General features: G+C 50.1%; 1 protein-coding gene across 3 annotated transcripts in view; it reads left to right on the top strand.

Moving 5' to 3' along the window:
* Positions 1 to 26,541, top strand: part of YTHDC2 (YTH N6-methyladenosine RNA binding protein C2) — a 2,707,399-nt gene that overhangs the window by 2,456,715 nt on the left and 224,143 nt on the right. For all 3 annotated transcript variants that reach the window (XM_069625524.1, XM_069625523.1, XM_069625522.1), the window contains exon 29: positions 2,349 to 2,531. In XM_069625524.1, coding sequence (XP_069481625.1) covers positions 2,349 to 2,531 — 183 coding nt within the window. The remainder of the gene's footprint in view (positions 1 to 2,348; positions 2,532 to 26,541) is intronic.

Raw genomic sequence — 26,541 nt, 5'->3', positions numbered from 1 at the left:
TGCACTACCAGGGAAGAAACCAGCCGCAGAGTTTTCCGGTTAAAGGTGGTACCTTTGTTTGCGGTCGTGGTAAAACGTGGTATCCCGGTTGCCGGGGTGCTTGGCACAGGCAAGGCGGCCACGAGGTACGTCGGGAAGGCGAAAAGACGGTGAAACTGGTTATCCCCACCAGTCAAAGGAAGAAGACTCTCCGGCGGGAGATCCCTGTCGTTGGGAAAAGTGGTGAGATGGTCCAGCAGGGCTCCACCGGTGGTGGTGTTGTGGCAGGTCGGCTCAGCTTCTCCCTCGTCGGATTCTTAGGTCTTGTGGCGACTTCTGAAGTTCCAGTCCCCAAAGCCCTGCTTTTATGCAGAAAAACCCCATTCACTCAGCCTAGCTGTCACTCAAACATGCTAAGTGGTGAGCCGGCCGGATCACCACTTGGGCCAATCAGGACGGAGTGCGACTTGAGTTGCCTAGGCAACTCAGTCCAGGGTGCCTAAATTCCCCTCCTAAGTACCCCAGACAGAGTGGCACCACTTTGGAGGGCTTCTGTGGAGAAGTCCGCCAAAAAGTGGAACAAAGGGCTCAACTTGGGTTGGAGTCACAGAAGAGAACACAAACGCCATTTTAGAATCAAGTTTTGGCAAAAAATACCAACCGGAGAATTAATATTTATTAAATAAACCGGCAGTATGTTCGAGGCTACCGTAAATTATTAAATAAAGGTAGTAGCCTAAAACAATGGGAAATCCCATAGGAAAATATTTGCGGTTGAATATAAAAAGTAGTATCCACTGCCACCAGCCAAAACTCGATCAGGGGGGACGGAGACGTGCCCCCTCGACTAACAGACCCCGGGGCAATTGAATTGCCCCATCCAGTACGTCCACAATATGATGGTTTGTACTGGTTCTGTTCAGAATTTAAGACTAGTAAAGTCAATGGTGACTTTACATGCCCTGGGAGACAGTAGTCAGTCCCAGGGTATGGAGTCTATACTGGGGGGGTCACTATGACACCCCTGTGTCACTGCACTGAGGGTGCTGTGTAACACACATCACAAAAATACATGAAGCCCTAGGGATTAAAAGACCCCATAGCCCATTAAACACATCTAGATTCAAAGAAACACACTCAAATCATGCCCAAGAGTGAGGGTAAAAGAGTCTCACTCTTGGCAGGAGAAAAAAATAAACCCCAAAAATCCAGCAAAGCTGCTGGGGGACTCACTAGGTTAGGAAATTCAGCCTAAACAGAGAATTCTCCCTAACACTTCACAGCAATGGTAGATGTGCGTGTCTTGGGCAGCAGATGAGGTAGAAATGCAGCATTATTCTTCCCAAGATGGCAGAGTTCACAGAGAGCAACTGAATGCCTGTTCTGTCAGGCCACACCGCTATGCATTCATTTGTCTATTTGTGGTCTACTCTGTCGCTTCCTACTTTGTTTCTTTTTTTTTTGTAAATTTGTTTTTCAAAATGTTCACATATACTTGCCAACCCTACAGATTCAGGCAGTAGGCTACTGCTTTTTAAGCAGTACTACCTCCTACAGATTTGGGTGACAGATCCTACTGCTTTTTACAGTGCCAGGTAATTTATGTGACTCTAAGGCGGGCTGCAGGACAATGCATGTAACACATTAATTAGTCTGTACAGTGGGCTGGTAGGTGATTACTTAGATTGGGCTCAGACCAATCCACTCATCTGACAGCTGCGTGACTCTGTCTGGTACAACCCTTAGGTGAACCACCAGTGAAGGCAAGCGGCAGAGTGTAACACCATCACACTGCATCTGCCTATCACACTGATGGGGTATCAGTCTCCATTTCATTTAGTGTTCAACTTGCACTGCAGAAATACATATGCATTGCCCAGGCTGCTGCTACAGAGCAGTGGTAAACGTTGCCTACCAGCTCTGTGTGATTACCTTCTGTGTAATTGAATTTGGTATTAACTTAACATTCTGAATTATACATTTTAACATCTTTTCATGTTGTGCTGTTTGATGGGCTGTGTACTTGAGAATTCTTCAATAGTGCCAACAGTGTATGTTTTGTATTTTGCTGTGATGTCATTTTTATAAAAGTATTTTTGAAACTTGAAAAATCCTACATCTTCTTTTGGTCACAGAATGTTGGCAAGTATGTAGTATATATGTGCAAATGGAAGTGTGGGAATTGATATTAAGTTTAAAGGGGTAAGGGTTATTATGTATTATTGTTGTGGGAGCTTGATTCTTGTTATTTTGGGGTAAGCAATTTATGTTGTACCCTGGTTTCTTTCCCCCATTAAAACGTTGTGACAAAATGAAAATATCAGTATAAGAATTTTTTCATCTCTTAATTATTATTATTATTTAATTAGGGTTTCGCCCGAATGTGCTCTGAAATTGGGCGGGAGAAAAGTCAGGACTGGGGCTCAACAGGTCTTGGAGGAGTATTTAAGGTAGAATGGATCAGGAAAGAAAGCCTTCCCTTTCAATTTGCGCATCATTTGCTCAACCCATGGAATGACAACAAGAAAGTACAAATTAGCAGAGATGGACAGGTATGTTTTTTTTCATTCTTTTGTTTTTGCAAACTATTCTCCTTATTACCATCCTAAATTGCATTTCTAGCTCTTCTCATTTGAAAGAGTCCTCTTCTGTTTAATTTTAATTGATATGTCTGCTGTTCCTTTACTGTCTTATCATGTCAGCCTCCCCGCTTCTATGTTGTTTGCTCCTCCGAACCACATCTTTTTCACTTTAGTTCCTTTTAATTGTGGATCACAACATTGTAATGGCTTGCATTTGTTTTTAATGGATTTACTGTTTTTGCTGAATGAAGTCACCTGGTTCTTTCAGTAGTGTTTATCTGATCAAGTGTAAGCAGTAGTTAATATAGCCCGATTTCATTTAAAGGAAGGGCCTCCTAATATAATCTATATATAAAAGTGAAAAATTGTTTGTTTGTGGGTTTGTATGTTTCTCATACAATTCTACAACGTTCCACCAATCTGCCCAAATTTTGCATAGTGACCTGTTAGGACCCTTCAGACATTACTGGCTGCATGACATGTGGAGACCCCACACCTTTCCCCCAGATATTTCAGCCCCTTTACACATGAGAGGTTGCCCGAATTCAGCGAAACATCAATGTGGTCGTAGAGGGAGGATAGCTCAGCAGCAATGTGCTTGCCTTGGAAGCCAGACGACACGGAGCAACACAGGTTCGATCCCCGCTCAGAAACCTCTGGGTATTAAGAGTGTTAAAAATAACCTATCATATCATATATATCATAGAAGGACTGGTCTCGACACGAGGAAAAAAACTTCCTATGGGACCTCAAAAACCACATTTAAAGGCTGTGGGATGCACTTTTTCCGAGATATTTGCACTGCAATGCACCGCAACAAAACTGCACCATGCCAGGGTGAGGCAACAAGTGGGGAGAGAGCACAGAAAGCCCCAGTATGCAGCAGTACACCAACCTCCTCCCACCCCCAATATCTGCTCCGGGGTATGTCAGCCAGCCACACGCGCCCTTTCTCAGTGCAGTTTACTTCAGAGTGCAAAGCACATTAAGCGAATTGGAACAGCGACCTACAGGATCATTGATTTTCAACAGTTGATTGAGGGTGTTATCATGTCTGTCTACAGAAACCGTTCGGAGAACGGGGTCTTTTTTCTAATTGAACATAAATTTGGTCAGATATCTGTACATCTTTGTGTCAACCTGAATATTGTTAGTTTGCATTTTTGCTATGTGTAAACCTTTTGGACAGTTTTCAGATGATCATTTCAAACATCTATACGAATGGATTGTGTCCTCCCACGTATTCCTCATCTTATGATAAATATCTTTCCAGCTTCAGCTGCTTCGGAATTTCTTTTGACGGGGCGATGTGTGCTGTCTCGTCGAGTCAATGTCCCTCGAGGGCCTCTGTTCGACCGTCTACGTCATAATTAGTATAAGTGGTGCACACAGTGCCCGTTGGCTTCAGTTGAGTTGTTCCGAACAATCACGTCAAAGAATTACAGCACGCTTCGATTGTTTACTGAACTTCTTCTCTAATTTACTGTCCGAAAATATCTTCACCATCAGCTACATCAATGTATAAGATGGGCTTCAAGAAATTTCAAGATTGCGGTTCTAAGATGTTGATCACCGACCCCCAACGCATATGCTTGTGGTGTCTCGGAACCGATCACTGTACCTCCGTGTGTAACTCCTGTTCAAAGAGTTCCAAAAAAAGAAAATCCGAAGAGTCGAGAGATTCTCCTCAACGGAAAAGGTCTAAAAGATCTTGCTCAAGAAGTTGATTCTTCTTCTTCTTCTTCTCCTCCTCCTCCTCCTCCTCCTCCTCCTCCTAGGTCACCTTCGACCTCTAGTGATTCCTCGGCCAAGGTAATCAAATGTCCAACCAAGTCGGACTCCCCAGCAAAATGGGATGAATTTCTAAAAGAAATGTTACAAATCTTCGAGAATGTGGCCGACCCACTCGAAGGAGAAGCAGAAAGTCCATGCCCCTGCCGATCTGCATCAAGACGGCAAAGGGATGTCGAAGACTAAACCTTATAAATCTTCGAGTCCGAGGCATAAGCCGGAACTGCATCGAGAGAAATCTCAATACGATGAGAAATCGTCAAGGGCTTTGACAGGCCAGGAATCCAGTCCTTTGAAGGTTCCTTTGAAGAAACCTAGAAAGTCGACAACTCCAACGGCCTTGCTAACGTCATCGGCGTCTGCACGGTCAATGCCAGTGTCGAAGTCGACTCCGACAAAATCAACACTAACTCCGAAGTCGTCGACTATTTCTTGAAAGTTGTCGAAGCCCATGGTTACCAGAAAAAGGTTTTCAAACCCTTACCAAAAAAGTTTTTTTTCTTAATCTTCAGTTTATTGGTATTGGTATTGTTTATTTATAAAGCACCTATACACAGGCAAGTGTTTCAAAGCACTCCAGGAGGGAGGGAACATGAGGAAAAAACAACAGTCGCCAAGAGGCCTTGAAATTCTGAGACAATATAGTCTGCACAGGCAGAGTAAGTGCATAAAGTACATATAACAGTTAAGTTACAGCAAACAGGCTGACGGCGATTCTGCAGTATTACCAGTGCAATTAAGGGGTGAAGACAAGGAAGAACAGACACACGATCTTCAGGCACAGTGCGTACGGATCGTGGAAGTGCACAGATGGTCACAGGGAGGGGGAGGTCTAAGTGCACGTGGCCGGTAGAGACTGGGGTAACTGCAGAGGGAGCCACTCTCTTTGGTTCTTTCTCAAGTGCAGTGAGTGTGGGTAGGGCGTAGGGCCATGAGGCAAGTGCCAAAGAGGATTGGCGGGGGTGCCCGGGACCTGTGAGACTCTGAGGTACACCAGGCACCCAGTCCGCTAGCTGTAATGAGGAGGAAGAGGGGGAGAGGGAAAGCTCAGAGAGCTGGGTTAGCAGTGTAGAGGGAGAGAGAAGAAAGAGGAGAAGAGGAAGGTCTTGAGGAGTTTATGGAACTTAAGAAAATCTGGATCAAGACGGCGGGCGGCAGGGAGGCTATTCCAGAGGGAGGCACCTGCTGAGGATACAGAGCTCCCTCCAAATCTCTGCTTGGAGAACCGGCTCACTCGCAGAAGGTTGGAGGTATATGAGCAGAGGGCTCGTGAGGGACAGTAGTTAGGTAGGCAGCGTTGTAGGTATGTGGGTTCCAGGCCTCGTGGACAATGCAGAGGGTCTTGAACCTGATCCTTACAGCCACAGGGAGCCAGTGAAGTGAGTTCAGCACTGAAGAGATGCGGTCTCTGGGCTTGAGCCCAAGGATAAGTCTTGCGGTTCTGTTCTGGGTGAGTTGCAGAGGACACAGTGCAGAAGAAGGGAGGTTGAGGAAGAGGGTGTTGCAATAGTCCAGCCTAGAGAGAACCAGGGCTCTGGAGATAGTGAGCTGCAGGGGTAAAGTGAGAAAAGGTAGAGTACCTCTGAGGAGGTGTAGCTGATAGTTGGACTTTTTAGAGATGTCCGAAATGTGAGAGGAGAAGGAGAGAGTGAAGTCAAAAATGACTCCAAAGTTCTTGCCTCGCAGTTGGGTGTGGGTACAGGGACAAGGGAGGCAGGCCAGAGTGAACGTGGGAAAGCAGGAGCAGGGGTCCCAATGCGAACAATCTCAGTCTTACTGGTGTTGAGGCAGAGGTCGTTTGCAGCACACCATTACTGAATAGTGGACAGTCAGATATGAGCGAGGAGGCGGCTGAGGGAGACTGAAAGATAGTTGCGCGTCATCCGCGTAACACTGGAAGTTAGAGGTGAAAGTGTCAATCACACGTGCCAGGGCACTCATATAGACATTGAAGAACCAGGGAGATTGGTTAGACCCCTGGGGAACGCCACAGGTTGAAAGAGTTACAGTCGAGAAAAAGGCTCCGAGTTCCAACTGGGATGGGCGGTCGGAGAGAAAGGAGGTAAACCACACCAGAGCCTGACCTGTGATTCCCAGGCTGTCACAGAGACGTGCAATCAGGATGTTGTGGTTAACCGTGTGCAAGGCAGAGGAGAGGTCAAGGAGGATGAGGACATAGGGAGTGTTAGTGTCACGATTTGAGTCCAGGTCTTCACGGGTGTTCAGAAGAGCAGTTCCTGTGCCTCTGGATGTTCTGAAGCCAGACTGGTGGTCATGGAAGCAACCAATAGATTCAGTGTGGACGGTCAACTGAGAGATAGCCAATTTCTCCAGGAGTTTACCCAGGAAAGGAGTGATGGAGCTAGGGCGATAGTTTGCCAGAATGGAGGGGTCGGCAGAGGGTTTTTTGAGCAGAGGATGCACCAGGGAGTGCTTAAGGGTAGTTTGGAAAACTCCAGTGGAGAGATTGCAGAGGGCAGCCAAGGCTGGGGTGAGGGAGTCAATATTGTCTTTAATGGCTTTAGGGGGCAGGGGTCCACCTCTTTGGATGAAGCCTTCATAGATCGGACTTGTCTGATGACCTCAACAGGTGTTACAGGTGACAGAGAAGAGACCCTCATGACAGGGGCAAGAGTGTCAAGAGTGTTGGAGATGGAGAGATTGAGGTTAGCGAGGGCAGTGTCAGGGTGAGAGTCAGCTGCAGGAATTGGTGGAGGAGAGTAGGTGGAGGCAAAGGCGGCCACTGTCACTTTTTTCATTGGTCTGGTGACTTTGAGGCCGAGTTGCTGTGGCGGGTGTGTTGCTGCGAGAGGAGAGGAGAGCTTCATGTGTGTTGTGAGAAAAGAGTGGTCAGTCCAAGAGAGAGAGGTAGTGAGAGGGATGGAGAGAGAGGGATGTCAGTTGAAATGAGAGCATCCAAGGTGTGGCCCGCGCCGTGTGTGGAGCCACAATGAACCCTCAGCAGACAATACAAATGTACCCCAAATGTGCCGGAGGAGTTGATTTCTGAAGAATCTAAGATAAAAGACGTGCGTGAAAACCTGCAATCAGCCAGTGGTATAGATACATCTCCAGAATTTGAATTTGGAAAACCACATCCTTCTGACCACGCTGACTTCTCATAAAGACAGCAAATGCGCAAGTTGGTAGAATGTATGGGTTGGAGCATGCCTGCACCTTCTTTTGAGCAGGGTGACATAACCGATATACTGGATCAGGGACCCCAGAGGGATCCAACTTTGCCCTTTCATATTGCCCTACAAAAAAAGGGGTCTCATTTTATTGGGAAACACCAGAAACTGCAGCTGCAGTAAATAGGAACTTTGCAACAAAAAAAAATATAGGCCATCCATCAGTGATTCAGAATATTTCACAAAGCATCCAACACCAGAGAGTTTGGTGTTTCAGGTTGCTACATCTACTAAACAATCAGTATATCCTTCTATCCCTCCCAATAGGGATGACAAGCGAGTGCATGCCTGGGCTAGAAAAATATGTATGGCTTTAAAATCAGAAAACACAACTTGTGCCTTGTCAAAATTCACGGTTGGCCTGTGGGACTGCGTAGTTATGGCGGCTGACCACATCCCAGAAGGAGAGGAAAGGGACGGCTTCCTGGCTATCATCAAGGATGGTAAGGTGGAAATGTGTCAATGCCTCCAGTCATGTCTGGATACTGCTGATGGCATTAGCAGGTCCATGGCAACTAGCACCATGCTGCGCAGATTTGTTTGGTTTAGGAAGTCTGGATTTGCACCGGATGTGCAGTCTATATGCCCTTTGACGGCTTGAGGCAGTTTGGCAGCAAGGCTGATAAAAGTTTGGAAAAGCTGCAGACCTTGTAAGCGGCAACTAAATCTCTTAGACAGCCTCAACATTCCTACCCTGGTTCATCATCTTGGAGGGGGAGTAAGTCCTTTCCATTCTACTCCTCAGTTGGAAGAGGGAGAGGACAGGCCAGTCATAGAGGTCAGAGAAGATTCCCTTGTGGTGGACGAGGGAGATGTGCTAAGTCAGCCCAAGCAGCAGCAGTTTTACCCTCAGCCGCCCCTTCAGTCGCCTCAAAACCACTCTGAGGCCTTAAACCACAAGACCCCTGTGGGAGGCAGACTTTCTCAGCATCTGAAATAATGGTGGGGCATTACTTCAGATGCTTGGGGCACTGGAAACGGTAGACCAGGGTTACTGCCTTCCCTATCTAAAAAGGCCCCAGGATCATCCACTGGGGAAAGCTCCTTTTGCAAGAAATGTTGACCCTGCTAGAGAAAGGTGCTATAGAAACGGTACCTGTAGCAAAGAGGGGAAACGGTTGGTACTCCCTGTACTTTCTAATTTCCAAAAAAGACAGAGGATTGAGACCCTCCTTGGACTTAATAAACTTGAACAAGTTCCTCGTGGAAGAACAAGTTAAAGATGGTTACCCTTTCTCAGATTCTTCAGGCCCTCCAACACCAGGATTGGATGGTATCATTGGACCTTCAGGATGCTTACTTTCATGTGCCTATACGTCACAAGCACAGAAGGTCCTGAGGTTCGCGGTTGGCGTCTCTCATTATCAATTTCGAGATCTGCCATTTAGGCTGACCTCCGCCCAGAGGGTTTTCACCAAATTGATGGCAGTGGTAGCAACGAGTCTCAGGAGAGGGGGAATTAACGTCTACCCCTACTTGGACGATTGGCTGATTAGGACACGCTCACCCAAACAAGCCCGGGAACATCTCAGCCTAACCTGTCACTCTCTCCACAGACTGGGTTTCTCCCTCAATTACAGGAAGTCTCACATGATACCATCTCAAAGACTCCAGTTCTTTGGTGCAGTCCTGGATGCTTCCTTAGGAAAAGCCTAGCCTCCCGAGGTGAGGGCTCAACACATTCTGCAGATGGTCACCAAATTCCAGAGTGCTTTGCGTCTTCCGGCCTTTGACTTTTTGAGGTTGCTCGGCCTCATGGCATCCTGCATTTTTCTGGTGCCAGAGGCTCACCTGAGAATGAGATCCCTTGAATGGGCTCTCAGGATTCAATGGTCCCAATTCTCAGGCAGGATGATAGACCCTCTTCAGGTTCCAAGCAGAGTCGCACAGAACAACATTCTTAAGGCAGAATCCTTTTGGCAGCCATGGCCGGAGATAACAGTATTGACGACGCCTCACTCACTGGCTGGGTAACCCACACCAACTATCCGACAGCAGTCGCTGGTCTCCATCAAAGTCCAAACTACACATCAACCTTTTGGAGCTGAGGGCAATCAGACTAGAGCTGAAGGCCTTTCTGCCCTCTGTACGGGGAAAGAATGTCCTGATAATGACAGACAACACAGTGGCTATGTACTACCTGAACAAGAGAGGAGTTGTAGGGTCACTAACACTGTGCAGAGGGACAATGCTCTGGTTCTGGCCAATTTAAGAAGGAATCTCCCTATCGGCAGGTCACCTAGCCGGAGAGGAGAACCCAGTGGCAGACACTGTGAGCAGGTAGAGCATAGTCTCCCACGAGTGGGAACTAGCTCAGGAAGTCCTTCAAGAGATCTTTGCCTTTTGGGGAACCCATCAAGTGGATCTGTTTGGGACCAGTGTCAACACGAAGTGAGAACTGTACTGCTCCAGGGAATTTCCCCCAAGGGGAGCTCTAGGGCATTTCCATCTGCCCTCCAATGCGTCTTCCACAAAGAGAGGACCTTCTCTCATGAGAGGAGGGTCAGGTCTCCATCCAGAGGTCAAGACTCTCAACCTTCACGCATGGTTTCTGAGAGTCTGAGATATAAGGATTGGGACATCCAAGATGACGTAATGGAGATCTTGCTTTCGGCCAGAAGGCCAACAACAAAATCTTTGTACTGCTGCCTTTGGAACAAGTTCAGCAGTTGGTGCATTTTCTTTGTGATACTTATATGCTTTCTTTTTTGGTACATTTGGCGAATCTGGGGCTCCAGATTGGAACAATTAAAGGTTACCTGGCGGCGCTGTCAATTTTCAAGCACTCGTCAGAACAGGATTCATATGTTAAAATCCCTCCGATTGTTAAATTCCTAAAGGGTATTAATAATGTATTTCCACCAATTCCATTCCAAGTCCTTATCTGGGATCTTAACCTAGTGTTAACATTTCTAACATGCATTCTTTTTGATCCAATACACTCATGCCCATTAAGACTGCACCACTATTAGTCCCATTGACATCGTCAAACAAGTTGAGCGCACAGAGTTGAGCACTTCACTGAACTAATGCTAAAAAAAACCCTCATTTTGTTGAGTTGAGAACTAGTTGAAGTGTAGTTGAGATTTGATTGAGCTATTACAAGGATTGCATGGAGTTTTGCAACCCTATTTGCATGTGAAAATCTGAAGCAGTGCTCAATTTCAGTTCATTCTAGCAGTAGTTGAAAGCTCCTGGTTGATCGCTCTATTGATTTTTGGTAGGGCTGTTCTAAGGATAAAACCTTATTTTCTATCAAAGGAAACTCTCCGACTCCCACTTGTCGCAGAAGATCATTTTGCCAACTTTCTACTGGAATAGAGGAGGAAAGATTACATAGGCTGTACCCAAGAAGGGCTCTCTGCTTTTATATATCAAGAATGTCCAAGATTCGTCAAAATGACCAATTATTCATTGGCTATGCAGGTCCCAAATTGGGTTTAGCTGTGACAAAACAGACCCTTTACAGATGGATCCTGGCTATTCGGGAATGTTACAGGTCATCGGGCAACGACAAGGAGCATGGCAACCTCTGCTGCTTTTCAGAGAGGTGTTCTGGTAAAAGACATATGTGCAGCGGCCACTTGGCTGTCTGTTTGCACTTTTGTAAAACATTACTGCTTGGATTCATCTTCCAATCAAGAAGCAGTCCTTCATTCAGTCCATGATAACATTTAAGGACGAAGTAAAATTCACACTCCCACCACCAAATTATTACTGCTTTGGGAGTCTATCATAAGATGAGGAATACATGGGAGGGCACAATCCATTCGTAGAACAAGTTACTTACCTGTGTTAATGTTCTTTCGATTGGATGTGTCTCCCACGTATTTCTCATCGCCCCTACAAGCCTACCCCACCGTACAATTTACGTGTCTTTACACTTGGCGCTTTCTTGGAGTCTATGGTACGCCTGCTAATTCCTCTGCAGGAGGGGAAAAACAGAACTGAAGCCACCCAGTGCTGCATGCGCTACTTATGCTAATGATGATGTCAGCGGTGGAACGGAGGCCCTCGAGGGACATCAACGAGACGGCACACAGCGCCCCCTGTCAAAAGACATTTTTCCGAAGCAGCTGAAGCTGGAAAGATATTCATTATAAGATGAGGAATACGTGGGAGGAACATCCAATCGAAAGAACGTTAACACGGTTAAGTAACTTCTTGTTCTTGTAGTATAGCTCCTGTAAATTACTCGGGTGGAGAGTTAGGTATTGAGGGTAGGGTTGCTTTAATTGTCATACACATATACAAATGAAGATAGGTATTTTTCTCACATCACAAGCAAATACCCTATCGACGTTGAGGGGTCAGAAATGCGAGACGGACACAAAGGTAACCTTTTCTCAAGGTTTGCGATTTATTAAAAGAAAAAGGGTGGGATAAATGCCCATCTTTCCTTTTTCTAACAAGGAGATCCCTGCCTAGCAAACTAAAAGTAAAGAAAAGCGACCTAGTGTCCAAAAAGTCTCTGACCCTCACACTAATACACACAACATAATTATACAAGGAATATGTGGCTCTTTAGTTTAACAAAACAATTCATCAGTTCCAACTTAAAGATTTTGAGAGTACTCCTTGCAACCAGGGTTGGATCCCTTCCCCTGGATCAATTCAGGAAGACTCTGTGCAAAGTTCCAATTCAACAAAGTTTAATGTAGCACGAAACATCTTTCCATCCACTACGTCCTTTCCCTTTATAAAGCAAATGTCTTTTCCATAAATGTATATTCACAAATTAAACAAATATTGTTTTTTTCCACAGTATCCTTCTTGATAAGGAAAATGTCTTTCTCTTACAAAACAAGCTTAATGCCAAAGCAATTGTTCTCTTCAGAATGCCCAACAATTATTAACATATCACACCTTCTTCAAATTAAATACTTTTGTCAGCATAGCAACTACTTTTGGTGATGCCGCAGCTTGTCAAACAACTGATAAGGTTAATACTCTGCAACAATGTAATAGTGGATTGGGGATGGAAAAGGCCAGCCATCTGACATGAAAGAACCAGTCGAATAACTTTCTTAGGTAACCATATAGGTAATAGAGGTCTCAATGCCTAATCCCTCACAGCGTTAGATTTTTGGAGAAAGGCCCAAGTGATGATGGAGTAATGATGTAATTTTACAGTAAAACTGGCCTGCGAGCCAGGAGACGTTGAGAAGTACTGGAATCCACCTGTGTTCTTGTATTGATCCCTGTTGGTTTTATTTGTAATAAGCCACAGTTTGAACTTGCCGTTGAACGAGTCCTCTATGTATACTGGGAGAGGTAGTTGGGCTCTCCAAGTCTGCGCACTTCCAGCATCGCTCTGGCATACTTGGGAGTTCAAGCCAACAAGTTGGTAGCAGAGCTTATGGGTTGCTGGATCAGCCCAGCACAAGGTTGTCTCCTCTGCCGCAGAACCTGAGAGGCTGCAGAACCCTCACATATTTAAAGAAGACAGAGAACGCATACCCGTGGAAGGCTGTCAGGAGCCAGCTTGGAAAATGTCCTCCCCAAAGTCAGCGAGGAGTCCAGGCAGACCAGGACGGGGAAGTGGCACTTTCTGAAGGACATGACAGCTGAGCAGCGCCAGCAGTCCACAGAGTGTAAGTATTGGCACAGTCATATGGCAACTATGGGTATGAGGTAGGGTACGGAGTATTGTGGAGTATCGTGTGGTATTGTTTAGCACTGTCGAGTTTTGTCAAAGTATTGTCTTGCTTTGTTAAAGTTAGTAGGGACAGGAGCAGAGGTAGATGTCCTATGTTTAGGGTACATTTTGGTTTGGAGGTAAATGATTCTGGTCAATAACCTAGACTTTTGACTCGAAGGTACGGATGACAGAAGTTATGTAAATAGGGGATTTTCAGTGGGACAGGGCGATTCAGCTCGGGCCATAGATGACGGTATCCCTGTATGGTTTAGCAAGGGAGCTGGCCTAGATTGCGGAAGGTGAGTCGACTTGTTAAGTCTCCAGCGCGTACAGTTCAATCACAAGAGAATATTGGTATATTCTGCCTCGAGGCGGGAAGACAAGCTATAGGGTTTAAGTATTTTTCAGTAACGGGTTGTAGCATTGAGCGTGTGGAATTCGATTGTCGGCACTAACTGTTTAGAAAATTAGCGTTGTCACCCATAGTTTGCACATAGGACACGGAGAGCACGAGGCGGTGAGTAGCTAGCATTGGAAACATGGGATTGGCAGACAAAATGAGCCAGTAGCGGTGCACGGACGGCGCATGCGCAGGATTGTGGGTGTGCCTACGGAGGCAGCGACCGTGAGAGGGGGAGGTGCGCGGAGCACGCCTGATAAGTTGTGGAGCCAAAGAGGCTCATAGTCAATTCAAAAAGTATTGTTATTACAGTGTTACTTTCTCCCTAAACAGCGGATTGTCGAAACCCTCGACTTGAGATCAGGTAAAAGCAAGTAAAATTTATCAGGGAAGTGCAGGGGTGACATGCCACTAGAGCATCTTTGTAAGACACTCCCACACTACAGAGAGATAATATGTAAATATAGCATGGAATGGTCTCGAGGAACAGAGGGAAAGTTAACTAAACCATGGCCACTTTGCAGAAGTTTCTCCAAAGGTGTGCAGCAATCACTACTGACACACATAGAGGGTGCATATAAGGGGAAGAAGTTGGCAAGCTGCATGGCCATATTAGAATTGTGGCGCATGTTTCAGAAGGGCGAGGGGGATGCAGCGAGGCGTCAGTGGATGCTGAGCCAGCAGGAGGTACCGGGGTCTACAACTCTGCCTTCCGCTCCCCCACACGTCCCTCCGAGTGTAGTATCTGATGACACAGACGATGAGCAAGGGATGTACCCGTTACAAGAAGTAAGATCATTACAGAAATTGAGAGCAGCAGAACGGTATTCAAATCTGACATATAAGCCACCACCATATACTCAGGGGGAGGGACCCAGAGGCGCAGGACAGATGATCGCTGAGAAGAGGACAAACAGTGAGGTGCAGAAGGCCGCAAAGGAGGGGCTCGGGAGCATAGCTATGAACTAGTGGACAGGAGTGCAGAAATTGGAAGGGAAAACAGACTGGCAGGCAGAGAGGGAGGCTAAGGCAATGGAAGATCTGAAGGGGAGCAGTGAAGCATCAGCCTCGGCTGAGATAATGGAGGAAACAGATAGAAGGGAGAAGGAAAGAGGATAAGGTAGAGGGAGAAAACACAGAGAGGTAAAGAGAGGAACGGCTAGAGAAAAAGGATAGGGAGAGGAGAAGGGAGGAAGAGAAGGAGCAGGTGCAGAGAGAAAGAGAAGAAAGGATAGAGCGAGATTGTAGCGAAAGAAAGCGAGAGGAACAGGAACAATGGGACAGAAGGAATAGAGAAGTAGAAGAGATTGAGAGGCGGAGGGAGGAAGCAGAGCAGGAAAAACGCAAGTTGCTTGAGAGGGAACAGAGGAAGTGGCAGGTGGACAGATTGGCAAAGGAGCGTGCACTTCAGGCGGCCGACGAGCAGGCAATTGGGCCTATGAGGACACAATGGACCGCAGTTCGGGAATATGACAGACTTGTGGAGGGTAGAAGAGCAGAGCCCGACAGCACAACCTAACAAGGTACGGGTGCCACAGGGAGAGACGGACTAGGCCTAGGAGCAGGGGGGGAGGCAGCAGATATGACTTGCTGGATATCGACAGTGACATGAAACCCAACATAGACACAACAATGTGAAGTCTGAGCTTCGTAGACGAATTTTGTTGTAATTTGGGCTCAGATTCCGACAGCAAAGGTGGATTGGTGGGGACGAGAGGTGGGAACTACTTAGTCTTCAATCCACGGAGACGGGGGCAGATAAGCAGGAGAAATGTAAATAAGGGACACATACAGAGGAGGCAGTATGGATTAGCGGGCACGGCTGGTGGATGACTTATGCACCCTCAATGACGTGACTACATGCGTAGACGGGCTTAGAGATCTCCCAGGCCGAAGAAAGGGGGAGACAGCGATAGTGTGCTCAGGAGGAAGGTTAAGGTGGGTACTTGACGACAGTGTTTGAATGCACATAACAGAACCGATAGACATGTAGGCAGGTATCGAAAGTGAGAACAGGCAGGTTATGCTGATAAGTACGCATGGGGAGGCATGGTTTACAAAGATGCCCTTACTTGAAAGGGGAGGGGTGCAACCTCAGTATATACCATAGTCACACGCTGATCAGGAGAATGTGAGGTGTAGACTGCCATCGTTAAGCACAGGTGCTGGAAAATGGTTTTACAAAATGGAGAGAATGACAGCGGGACAGAGGTTAGCAGTGGGAGACGTAAAGGGGCTACTAGTGGCAATTCTCAGGGACACTGCTGATGACGTATGGAAGAGGGCGGGGTAACCCGGAGTGACAACCCAAAACACGAGGCACAATGGTTCGCCGGTTGCAAACTGCAGATCTGCCATGTGGCGAGCACTAAGGACACAACACCCAGACACATCAGATAATGGGGCGATTATATCCCGGAAAATGAGGGAAGATGAAGACCCTTTTTCAGTATATTCAGGAGATTCAAGAGCTTTGATGCCTTGAAGAGAATCGTGGGATAGAACAGTAGCAATATTCTATCACATACTATGCCAGAGGCTGCCAGAGCCTGTTCAGAAACACTTAAAGAAGCTGGTGGGCATGGAAGCAAAAAACGTGGCCAGAATCACAATAGCTCACCATTGTGGACTACGGCAAGGGAAGCTTATGAAAAAGGCGGAGGACAGGAAGATAGACTAAGCAAATCTAGTACAGAACAAACTATTGAAGTATGCAATGGAATGCGCAGTACTAACTAGCCCAACTACACAGGGGATGCAGCTGCATCAGTTCACACAATTCATGGGGTGCAGGGTTCATGTGGCAGGGGAACACACAGCAAGGGTTTTGAGGAAGGGGGGGGCCTTTGAGAGGACGCGTGTTCGGACCACAGATATCCACAACCAAGGGGTTTCCCAGGTGGGTTTTGGGGATATGGACAGCAGGTACAGTAGGGCCAAGGGGATTTTTCAGGGGGTTTCCAAGGGCAAGGGAGGGAGCCACCACAATGCTGGACATGTGGGCAGATAGGGCTTATTTCAAGTGTGTGTAGGAGCTGGGCAATCCAGCAGAATTGGAGAGAACCAGGCCAGCAGCCATATCAGGGGCATCAGGACGACTACTACACAGGGGACCAACGGCAGCAAGGACAGATACACAGCGCACACCAACAAGCACCACAGGTTCACGGGAACACACAACAATTGTCACAGATACAGAACAATGATGCAGTGGCACACGTGGACTCCATGGCAACGGTGCCCATCAGACAACTGGGAGGAGTGACCATAATGGGAAACAACCTCTTTACTGGGAATGGGATGTCCCTATACGCTCAATAGGGCAGCTGACAGATGGACTTGATGTGTTCCATCCTATCGATCACACCCAACCATGCGGTGGAACCTTACATAGGGGTGGCGATAGGTCACAAGACTTTTTCCTTTCTTGTAGACACAGGGGCGACTAGGTCCTGCATTCAGGAAGGAACATTTAAATTGGCAGCCAATGCCAGGAACACTCAAGGATTCTCTGGGGCTCGGGAAGTGGTTACTTTCACAGACAATATCTCACTTTCTATAGGAGAACATGATCTATCACTGCCTTTACTCTACTTTCGACAGACACTTGTAAAGATACTGCGCCAAGACATTGTGAGCAGACTGAACATGACAATTTCATTCACAGACCAGGCAATTGTGTGCTCTAAACCAGGAATACACATGCTCAATGTAAGAGAGATCATTCAAGCATATTATCGACAGACGGTACAGAGGGGGTTGCAAGTGGACGAGGAGATGTTCCAGTATGGGACTGACATTGCTATTGCATGATTCCCAGGGATTGCAGGGAACCTGTTGCGTATGCCAAACAAGTATCTATTCACACCTCAGATACCATTGGACGAGGAAGAGGGAACAATTGTGCCCATAGGAATTGAGGAATCAGTTGCAAGGGACAGTTGGATAGCAGCACATGGGGTGGACGACACAGGTTGACCATGGCGAGCAGTGATCGCGGTGGCAGAAGGGTGTAGGTGGACCACAGTGACAGACGAAGAGCTATTCAGGGATCAGAGACGGAGATGGTGTTTGAGATGAGTGTGACTTACTGGTTGAGGATACAGTAGATACAGCTCGATGGAACCCCCTAGAAAGGCTCTGGCCAAGGTCAAGCATGGCTTTGGTTCACATTCTATGCCTTCTTACCGCCATCTTGAGTTTATTTCAGAGGTGGATGAGGGCTCTGATGATGGCATGGTTCCTAATGCGGTGCCAGGCGAGATTCTCTCGGGCCATAGCCAATTTGAGGACCTGAGGCAGTCCCTGCATGATGCTAGTGGGCTGGACACCTCTCCGAAGGTGGAGTTTTGTAGGCCTGAGCCTGGCACTCATGCCGACTCCTCGTACCGGCGCCTTATGTCGAGGGTCACCGAGTACTTGGGTTGGTCTGCTCCCCCGGGAGAGTTTCTTCAGGATGACCTTACGGATATCCTCGACCTTGGTCCACCAACTGACCCGGTACTGCAGTTTCATATGGCTCTACAGAGGAGGGTGGTGGCGGCGGCGGCTTGGACTGCTCCGGAGAGTCTCCCGGCAGTGGGCAAGTCTTTGCCGCGAAAATACCGCCCAGCCAGTAGCAACCCCTGCTACTTGTCCAAGCACCCCACTCCGGAGAGTTTGGTGGTGCAGGCGGCTACTGCCCCGACAAAGCAGGCGTCGTATCCTACCATCCCTCCTGATAGGGACGACAAGCGTTTTGAAGGCTGGGCGAAGAAAGTGTTTTCTTCAGGGGGTATGGCGCTTCAGGCGGCCAACTCCGTATGTGCCTTGTCACGTTTCACGCACACTCTGTGGAACTGTGTTTCCTTAGCAGCTGAACATATTCCTGAAGGGGACGAACAGGATGGTTTCCTTGCCATGGTTCAGGATGGCAAGGATGCCATGTGTGAGGCCGTTCAGTTGGGTTTGGACATGGCAGATTGCGTCAGCCGGTCCATGGCGGCGAGCACCATGATATGCAGGTTTGCGTGGGTGCGGAAGTCTGGGTTTGCGCCTAATGTGCAGTCCCGGCTCCTCAACATTCCCTTTGACGGGGAACATCTTTTTGGCAGCAAGGCTGACGATAGCCTTGAGAGGTTGCAGACCTCAGAAGCTGCAGCGAAGTCGTTGGGCGCTGCCGTTCGACAACCTCCGCCTTTTCGTCCTACGGGACAGCAATGGAGGGGAGGTTCCTTTCGTTATTACTCATCCTTTGGTAAAGCGAGAGGAGCTGCCAGTCAAAGGGGCCACCGTAGGAGTGCCAGAGGCGGAAAACAAGGTACTCGGTGCCAAGGCCACTCGGGCAGTTGCCTCTTTGCCCTCAGGCAACGCCACAGCTGCTTCAACTCAGTCATGAGGCCATGTCCCATGGTTGGCCGGTTGGGGGAAGGCTGGTGCAGCATCTTGCAGAGTGGCGCGCCATTACTTCAGATGTGTGGGTTCTGGAGATCGTAACCCACGGCTACTGTCTTCCTTTCCGGCAGAGGCCTCAAGACAATCCACCGGGGAATCTCTCTTTGACAAGTCCGGATCCGCTTCTTGCGCAGGAAATTCAATCCCTGCTGGAGAAAGGCGCCATAGAACTGGTGCCTCTAGCGGAGAGGAACAAGGCATGGTATTCCCCTTATTTTTTGATTTCCAAGAAAGACGGGGGATTGAGACCCATCATGGACTTGCGCGGTTTGAACAAACTCCTCAGGAAGGACAAGTTCAAGATGGCTACTCTCTCTCAAGTCCTCCAGCCCCTTCAACTTCAGGACTGGTTGGTGTCTCTCGACCTCAAGGACGCTTATTTTCATGTGCCGATACATCCCAAGCACAAGAAGTACCTGAGGTTCGCGGTTGGCGACTCGCACTTTCAGTTTCGGGTCCTGCCGTTTGGATTGACCTCGGCCCTGAGGATCTTCACCAAGCTCATGGTAGTGGTGGCAGCGCACCTCAGGAAAGGGGGGATTCACGTCTACCCCTACTTGGACGATTGGTTGATCATGGCGCGCTCTCCCGAGCAAGTCCTGGATCATCTGTCAGTCACCTGCTACTCCCTCCACAAGCTGGGCTTCTCCCTCAACTTAAAGAAGTGAAGTCACATTTGACACCAACTCAAAGGCTCCAGTACATCGGAGCAGTGCTCGACACGTCCCTGGGGCAGTGTTTTCCTCCCCAGGTGAGGGCTCATCACATTCAGCAGATGGTGCACAAGTTTCAGCTTGCCCAGAGTCTCCCAGCGTTCGAGTTCTTGAGATTGCTGGGCCCCATGGCATCCTGCATTCTTCTGGTGCCAGAGGCCAGGTTGCGGATGAGATCTTTGCAATGGGCACTCAAGCTCCAGTGGTCGCAGTCTTCCGGCAGGATGTCCGACCCTGTTCAGGTGCCGTCCTCGGTTGCCCAGGACCTTCTGTGGTGGGCCGTCGAAGACAATCTGATGAAGGGGGCTCCGTTTTGGCTACCCTGGCCGGAAGTGACGATTGTGACGGACGCATCCCTCACGGGATGGGGAGCTCATGCCAACGAGTTGACAGTCACCGGTCGTTGGTCTCAGTCGGAGTCCAAACTCCATATCAATCTGTTGGAGCTGAGGGCCGTCAGTCTAGCCCTGAAGGCTTTTCTGCCGACTGTGCGAGGGAAGAATGTCCTGATCCTGACGGACAACACAGTGGCCATGCACTACCTCAACAAAAAGGGGGGTCAGGGTCACTTCCTCTGTGCAGGGAGGCGATGCAGCTCTGGTTCTGGGCAATCCAGCAGGAAGTTTCGATCTCTGCAGTTCATCTGGCCGGAGACGAAAACGAGACGGCGGACGCTCTGAGCAGGCAGAGCGCGATCTCTCACGAGTGGGAGTTGGCTCAGGAGATTCTCATGGAGATCTTCGCCCTTTGGGGGACCCCTCAAGTGGATCTCTTCGCCTCCAGTGTCAATCGGAAGTGCGAGAGGTTCTGTTCTCGGGAATTTCCTCCGAAAGGAGCCTTAGGAAATGCGTTCATGGTGGAGTGGTCATTCCCACTGCTGTACGCGTTTCATCCAGTCCCCGTCATCCCGCAAGTACTGTGGAGGTTATGGAGGTTCGGTTCCCGGATGATCCTCATTGCTCCGGCGTGGTCCCGGAGGACGTGGTACCCAGACCTTCTCGACTTGTCCATCTGCCCTCCACGTCGTCTTCCCTACCGCGACGATCTGCTCTCACAGGAGGGGGGTCAGGTTCTCCATCCAGAGGTTAGATCCCTCAACCTTCACGCTTGGTTTCTGAAAGGTTGAGGTATAAGGATTGGGACCTCCCTGAAGACTTGATGGAGGAGTTGCTCTCGGCCAGACGGCCAGCAACACAGTCCCTGTACCGTTGCCGTAAGTTCTGCGACTGGTGCAGGGTTAAGAATGTGGATCCTTTTGCATGTGACATTCCCATTGTTCTGTCTTTTTTGCTTTCTTTGCCCCACACGGGCTTGCAAGTGGGTATCGTTAAAGGTTACCTGGCGGTGCTGTCCATATTTAAGCGCACGTCTGAAGAGTGTTCCTATTTTAAAATTCCTTTAATTTCTCAGTTTCTGAAAGGGCTCACTAATGTGTTCCCTCCGTCACCTTTACAGGTGCCCGGTTGGCATTTGAACGTTGTTCTCAAGTTTCTGATGGGTGCTCCGTTTGAGCCTTTGCATTCATGCTTTTTGAGATTGTTAACTCTTAAAACTGTATCTTTGGTTGCGGTCACTTCCGCTCGTAAAGTGAGTGAGTTACAGGCACTTTCAGTTAAGCCACCCTTCACTGTGTTTCATAAGGACCGGGTGGTCCTCAGAGTTCGTCCTTCCTTTCTTCCGAAGGTGGTGTCGGAATTTCATTTAGCAAATTAACAAGGGGGGGTCCTGGGAGTTCCTCTGCCAGACATTAGTCCTGGTTACGAGAGACTTACCCAGAGTCTTTAGCTCACTATCTTTCACAGAGAAGAAATATCCCAAACATATCAGTCTTTGTCCTGCCCTGGGGCAGTCCAGCACCGAAATGCTAGGCAATTCTCCTCTGAACAAGAGTACCAACAGCATCCCCAGACACGTGTTTCGGTCTTGTTGGACCTCATCAGTAGGGAGGAGCTGTGCCTCTCTAAGAGTAGTGAGCAAGGGGTCCACGTCTGGATTCCCCTAGTAACTTAGGTTGAGAACAAAAGTTACTTGAATATGCAAATTAACAAGGGGGGTCCTGGGAGTCCCTCTGCCAGACATTAGTCCTGGTTACGAGAGACTTACCCAGAGTCTTTAGCTCACTATCTTTCACAGAGAAGAAATATCCCAAACATCTCAGTCTTTGTCCTGCCCTGGGGCAGTCCAGCACCGAAATGCTAGGCAATTCTCCTCTGAACAAGAGTACCAACAGCATCCCCAGACACGTGTTTCGGTCTGGTTGGACCTCATCAGTAGGGAGGAGTTGTGCCTCTCTAAGAGTAGTGAGCAAGGGGTCCACGTCTGGATTCCCCTAGTAATTAGGTTGAGAACCAAAGTTACTTGAATATGCAAATTAACAAGGGGGGTCCTGGGAGTCCCTCTGCCAGAAATTAGTCCTGGTTGCGAGAGACTTACCCAGAGTCTTAAGCTCACTTTCTTTCACAGAGAAGAAATATCCTAAACATATCAGTCTTTGTCCTGCCCTGGGGCAGTCCAGCACCGAAATGCTAGGAATTTGGAATTTCATTTAGGCCAGAAGGTTGTTCTTCCGGCGTTTTATCCTCCTCCGCACCCTGGTAAGGAAGAGGAGAGGCTCCATAGGCTGTAGGAGAGCGTTAAGCTTTTATATTTCACGCATGTCCCGGGTCAGAGTGGACGATCAACTCTTTCTCCAGCATGGGGTCTGGCATGGATTCACATGCTCATGAATATTCCCCGTCGTCAAGCTGGGAATCCTCGGTAAAGAAAAAACCAGTATCAGTTTCGTTTCTGATCTGTCTTTCGTAGTAATATCCAATCACTGGTCTCTGCGTCATACTGACCACAGCCAATGACTGCCCTCTACCTAAGCACCGCGTCTGGCAGCCATCTTCAGATTTTTACCGCACGTTCATGTGTTGGGATCCTCGTGCTATTGCTCTCGAGCGTTAGTGCTATTTTTTCACGTTTTTTCTCAAAAACTTTGTTTTTTCAGTCAAAAGAGCCTCAAGCTCCACCGACTCTCCATCCGATCAACGGGGACCCGTGTCGGATTCGTCTGCGCCCCTCAAGGGTGAAGATTTCGTCGAGCTACGCTTCTTGGAGGACTCCAGAAGTTTCTCAGGCCCGGACATGGCCCAGGAGAAGGGATGCTCGACGCCCGGAAAGCTGTTCAGGGTCTGCCCTGGATGCCAGCTGCAGAACGTCTTTAAGGAGGACGAACACTCCTTTTGTCTCTACTGCCTACATGAGGACAAGACGCACGTGGAGAAGGACTGTGCGTTTTGCGGCAACATGTCGGAGCGGACCATGAAGGACCGCCATCAACGTCTCGCCAACTGGCTGGAAGGGAAGAGCCCGTCAGGCGAGAAGAAGAAGAAGAAATCCGAGCGGTCTTCTAAGACCTTTGAGGACGCCCCGGCGACGGGGGTCCAACACAAGGCAAAGCACCGCGAGTCCGCTGGCACCGGGAGCGCCGAACGGTCGGGCTCTACGGGCGCCAGGCAGGGCGCACCCTCCCCGGCACCATCAACCACGAGCCAACGCTCTGGGTCGGGTAAGAGGAAGGCCGAGCACCCGGCGAAGCTCCTGGAGAGGCCCCGGTCGAGCTCGAAGGCCCCATCGGAGGGGGAGCGAGGCAGTGTCCCCCCCCTCAAGGATAAGGCGGTGAGCGCACCTAAGGTGGTGAAGGCCTTAATCCATCCGGCCAAGCCCTCTATCGAAACTGTCGCGGCGGCCCTGGCTCAGCCTGTGGGGGCTACACCAGTGGTGGCGACCTCGGGGCTCAGAGTCTCCCTGCCACCTCGGAGGGAGTCCTCTTTTGTGCCCATCGATAGGGCCCCCGTGAAATCCCCCGTGGGGAAGAAAAAGGGGGGCAGGGCGTCGTCGTAGATTCGGCCTCAACCTCGGAGGAGGAGCTGGTCGAAGTCTTAAGCCACGGCCTCGGCGTGGAAGAAGACCGGCCCGTCGGGATGGATCCCGACGCAGGTGACGACGACATCATCAAGGGTACCGACGGGGCCCCTGATCGCCCGTCGGATTCCCCTCTGCCAGCGCCGCGAGACAGCTCGGCGGCCATTTTGTTGGCTATACAGTCCTTATGCTCAGAGATAAGGACGAGACTACAGTTGCCGACGGAACCTCTCCCGTCGGGGGACCCAGAACCGGGACCTTCTGGTGTTCCCCCTACCAAGAAAAGAAGGATCCACCCTCCGCCTCCTTTTCAGCCGTCGCGCCCTTTCCAGCCCTCCTCCCCGTCCACCCGAGGGGATGATACGGGGACTGACACGGCAGCGACGGGTACGGACGACGAGGTATACGACGAGGATGTACCGTCGTCACCTCCCACCAGGGCTTCTCCGCCCGACGAGATTGGATCGTTCCACTCCATGATCACCAGGGCATCCGAGCTTTTCCAACTCTGCCCTGAGGAGAAGAAGAAGGAAGGTTTCCTTTATCAGCGGCGCGAGGCCAAGAGGAAGACGGTCCTCTCAGTGCCTCTATTGGACGACATTTGGGATGAGGGCCTCACCCTCCTCAAGAACCCTTCCACGACGCCAGCTAGAAGGGACCGGTACGAGAAGAAGTACCGGGTCCCGGACACGGCCCCCCTGTGCCTCCGGGCGCAGCCTACCCCGGACTCTGTCGTCTCCGCGGCGGCCAGGAAAAAAGCGGGGGGGGGGGGTGCGGCCTCCACATCGACTTCCCCACCGGACGGCGAGGGAAAGAAATTGGACGCTATGGGACGCAGAGTCATCTCGTCTGCGGCGACGACGATTAAAGCGGCCAACGCCTTGGCTATCGTGGCCCGCTACGACAGGGAGCTCTGGTACAAACTGGCTCCCCTACTGGACTTCTTGCCGGACGACAAGAGGGCAGAGGCCCTGGAGATCCTGCAGGAAGGTGAGGTGGCTTCGGACCACGCCATTACCGTTGCGACGGACATCGCCGACACCGGGTTCCGCCAGTTGGGCAACGGCGTTTGCCTTAGGCGGCGTGGATGGCTCAAGGCTACGGACTTCCGTCAAGACGTTCAGACCAGAGTCCTGGACATGCCCTTCGATGGGAACAACCTGTTTGGGAAAACAGTAGACGATTCCCTTCAGGCCATTAAAGCGGACACCGAGACGGCCCGGGCCCTTGGAGTTCTGCAACAACGACGGACGCCCTTTCGGAGCAGCGGAGGCAAGGGCGCCTCCAAAAGTTCAGGCGGCGGTTTCTCCACCTACCGTCAAGCGGCCTGCTCGTCGGCTCAGGAGGCCTACAGAGGACGAGGCAAGTCTGGCGGACCCCGCCGTCGTCGCCAAGGAGGTCAAGGCGGCAAAGCCTCGTTGAAGCAGGATTGAACCGACCGTGGGGTCGGGCCCCCACCGAAGCACCCCGGTGGGAGGCCGGCTGGCGAGATTCGTCAGCGTGTGGGAGTCCATCTCCACCGACCGTTGGGTGCTGGACGCCTTGGCCCGGGGCCACGCGCTCGAATTTCAAAGAAGGTGTCCGCGCGTCCCCCCCGTGGCCAGGAAAGAACTTCACGTCCCTCAACTTCTCCTGGAGGTAAAGGCGATGCTGAGGAAGGGCGCCATCGAACTCGTCCCAAAGAGACTTCGGGGCTCCGGAGTTTACTCGAGATACTTCCTCGTGAAGAAGAAGACGGGGGGATGGCGCCCCATCCTGGACCTGCGACGTCTGAACAAGTTCATCAAGGCGCAAAAGTTCCGGATGGTCACCCTCCAGCACGTCCTGGGTCTGCTGGAGGAAGGAGACTTCCTGTCGTCGTTGGATTTGGAGGATGCCTACTTCCATATTCCCATCCTAAAGGGGCACCGAAAATTCCTCAGGTTTGTGGTCCAAGGGCGTCACTACCAGTTCAAAGCCCTCCCCTTCGGACTACGGTCGGCCCCCAGGGTATTCACCAAGTGCCTCGCACCGGTGGCGGCGCAGCTGCGCCGCGAGGGGATCCACGTCTACCCCTACCTGGACGACTGGCTCATCCGAGCCAAGTCGAGGGAGCTCGCCCTGGATCACACGGCAAGGACCGTCCGACTTCTCACGGACCTGGGATTCTCCGTGAACTACGCCAAGTCTCACCTGGTACCCGCGCAAAACGCACTGTTTCTGGGAGCGAAGCTCGACACAGTGTCTCTTCTGGCCTCCCCGTCGGAGGAAAGGACCAGATCCATCCTGGGCAAGGTACAGCGGATGTTGGTTTCCGACGCGGCCAAGGTGAGGTCCATCAAGTCCCTCCTCGGAATGATGTCTTCCTGCATCTACCTCATTCCCATGTGCAGGCTCCGGATGCGCCCGTTGCAGGAGTTCCTGGACGCACGCTGGATCCAAACGACGGGCAGCTTCGAGGAGAGGATCACACTCGACGAGAGTTTCCGCCGAGCGGTCCGGTGGTGGGGCAACCGCACGCATCTGATGGCGGGCATGGACTTCCAGACCCCAGATCACCAGGAGACAGTGACCACCGATGCCTCCCTGGAAGGGTGGGGAGCGCACACCGAAAATCTGCACGCGAGAGGCCTTTGGCTCCCGACGTAGAAGTCCCTCCATATCAACGTCCTGGAGCTCCGTGCAGTGTTCTGGGCCCTCAGGTCCTTCCTTCCGTCCCTCAAGGGCAAGGTGGTGAGGATCTTCACCGACAACACCACCACCATGTTTTACATCAGGAAACAGGGCGGAACCAGGTCCCCAGCGCTGTCCAAGGAGGCGCAGGACCTGTGGCATTGGGCTGTCGCCCAAAGGATGTTTCTGGTGCCGTTTCATCTGGCAGGGATAAAAAACACCATCGCCGACTCACTCAGCAGGGAGCTGC

Source organism: Ambystoma mexicanum, chromosome 6p (genome assembly GCF_040938575.1).
Source record: "Ambystoma mexicanum isolate Mex_15411 chromosome 6p, UKY_AmexF1_1, whole genome shotgun sequence".
In the NCBI taxonomy this organism is placed as follows: Eukaryota; Metazoa; Chordata; class Amphibia; order Caudata; family Ambystomatidae; genus Ambystoma; species Ambystoma mexicanum.
Note: the sequence above shows the minus strand (reverse complement) of the source record. Positions and strands in the feature narration are given on the sequence as shown.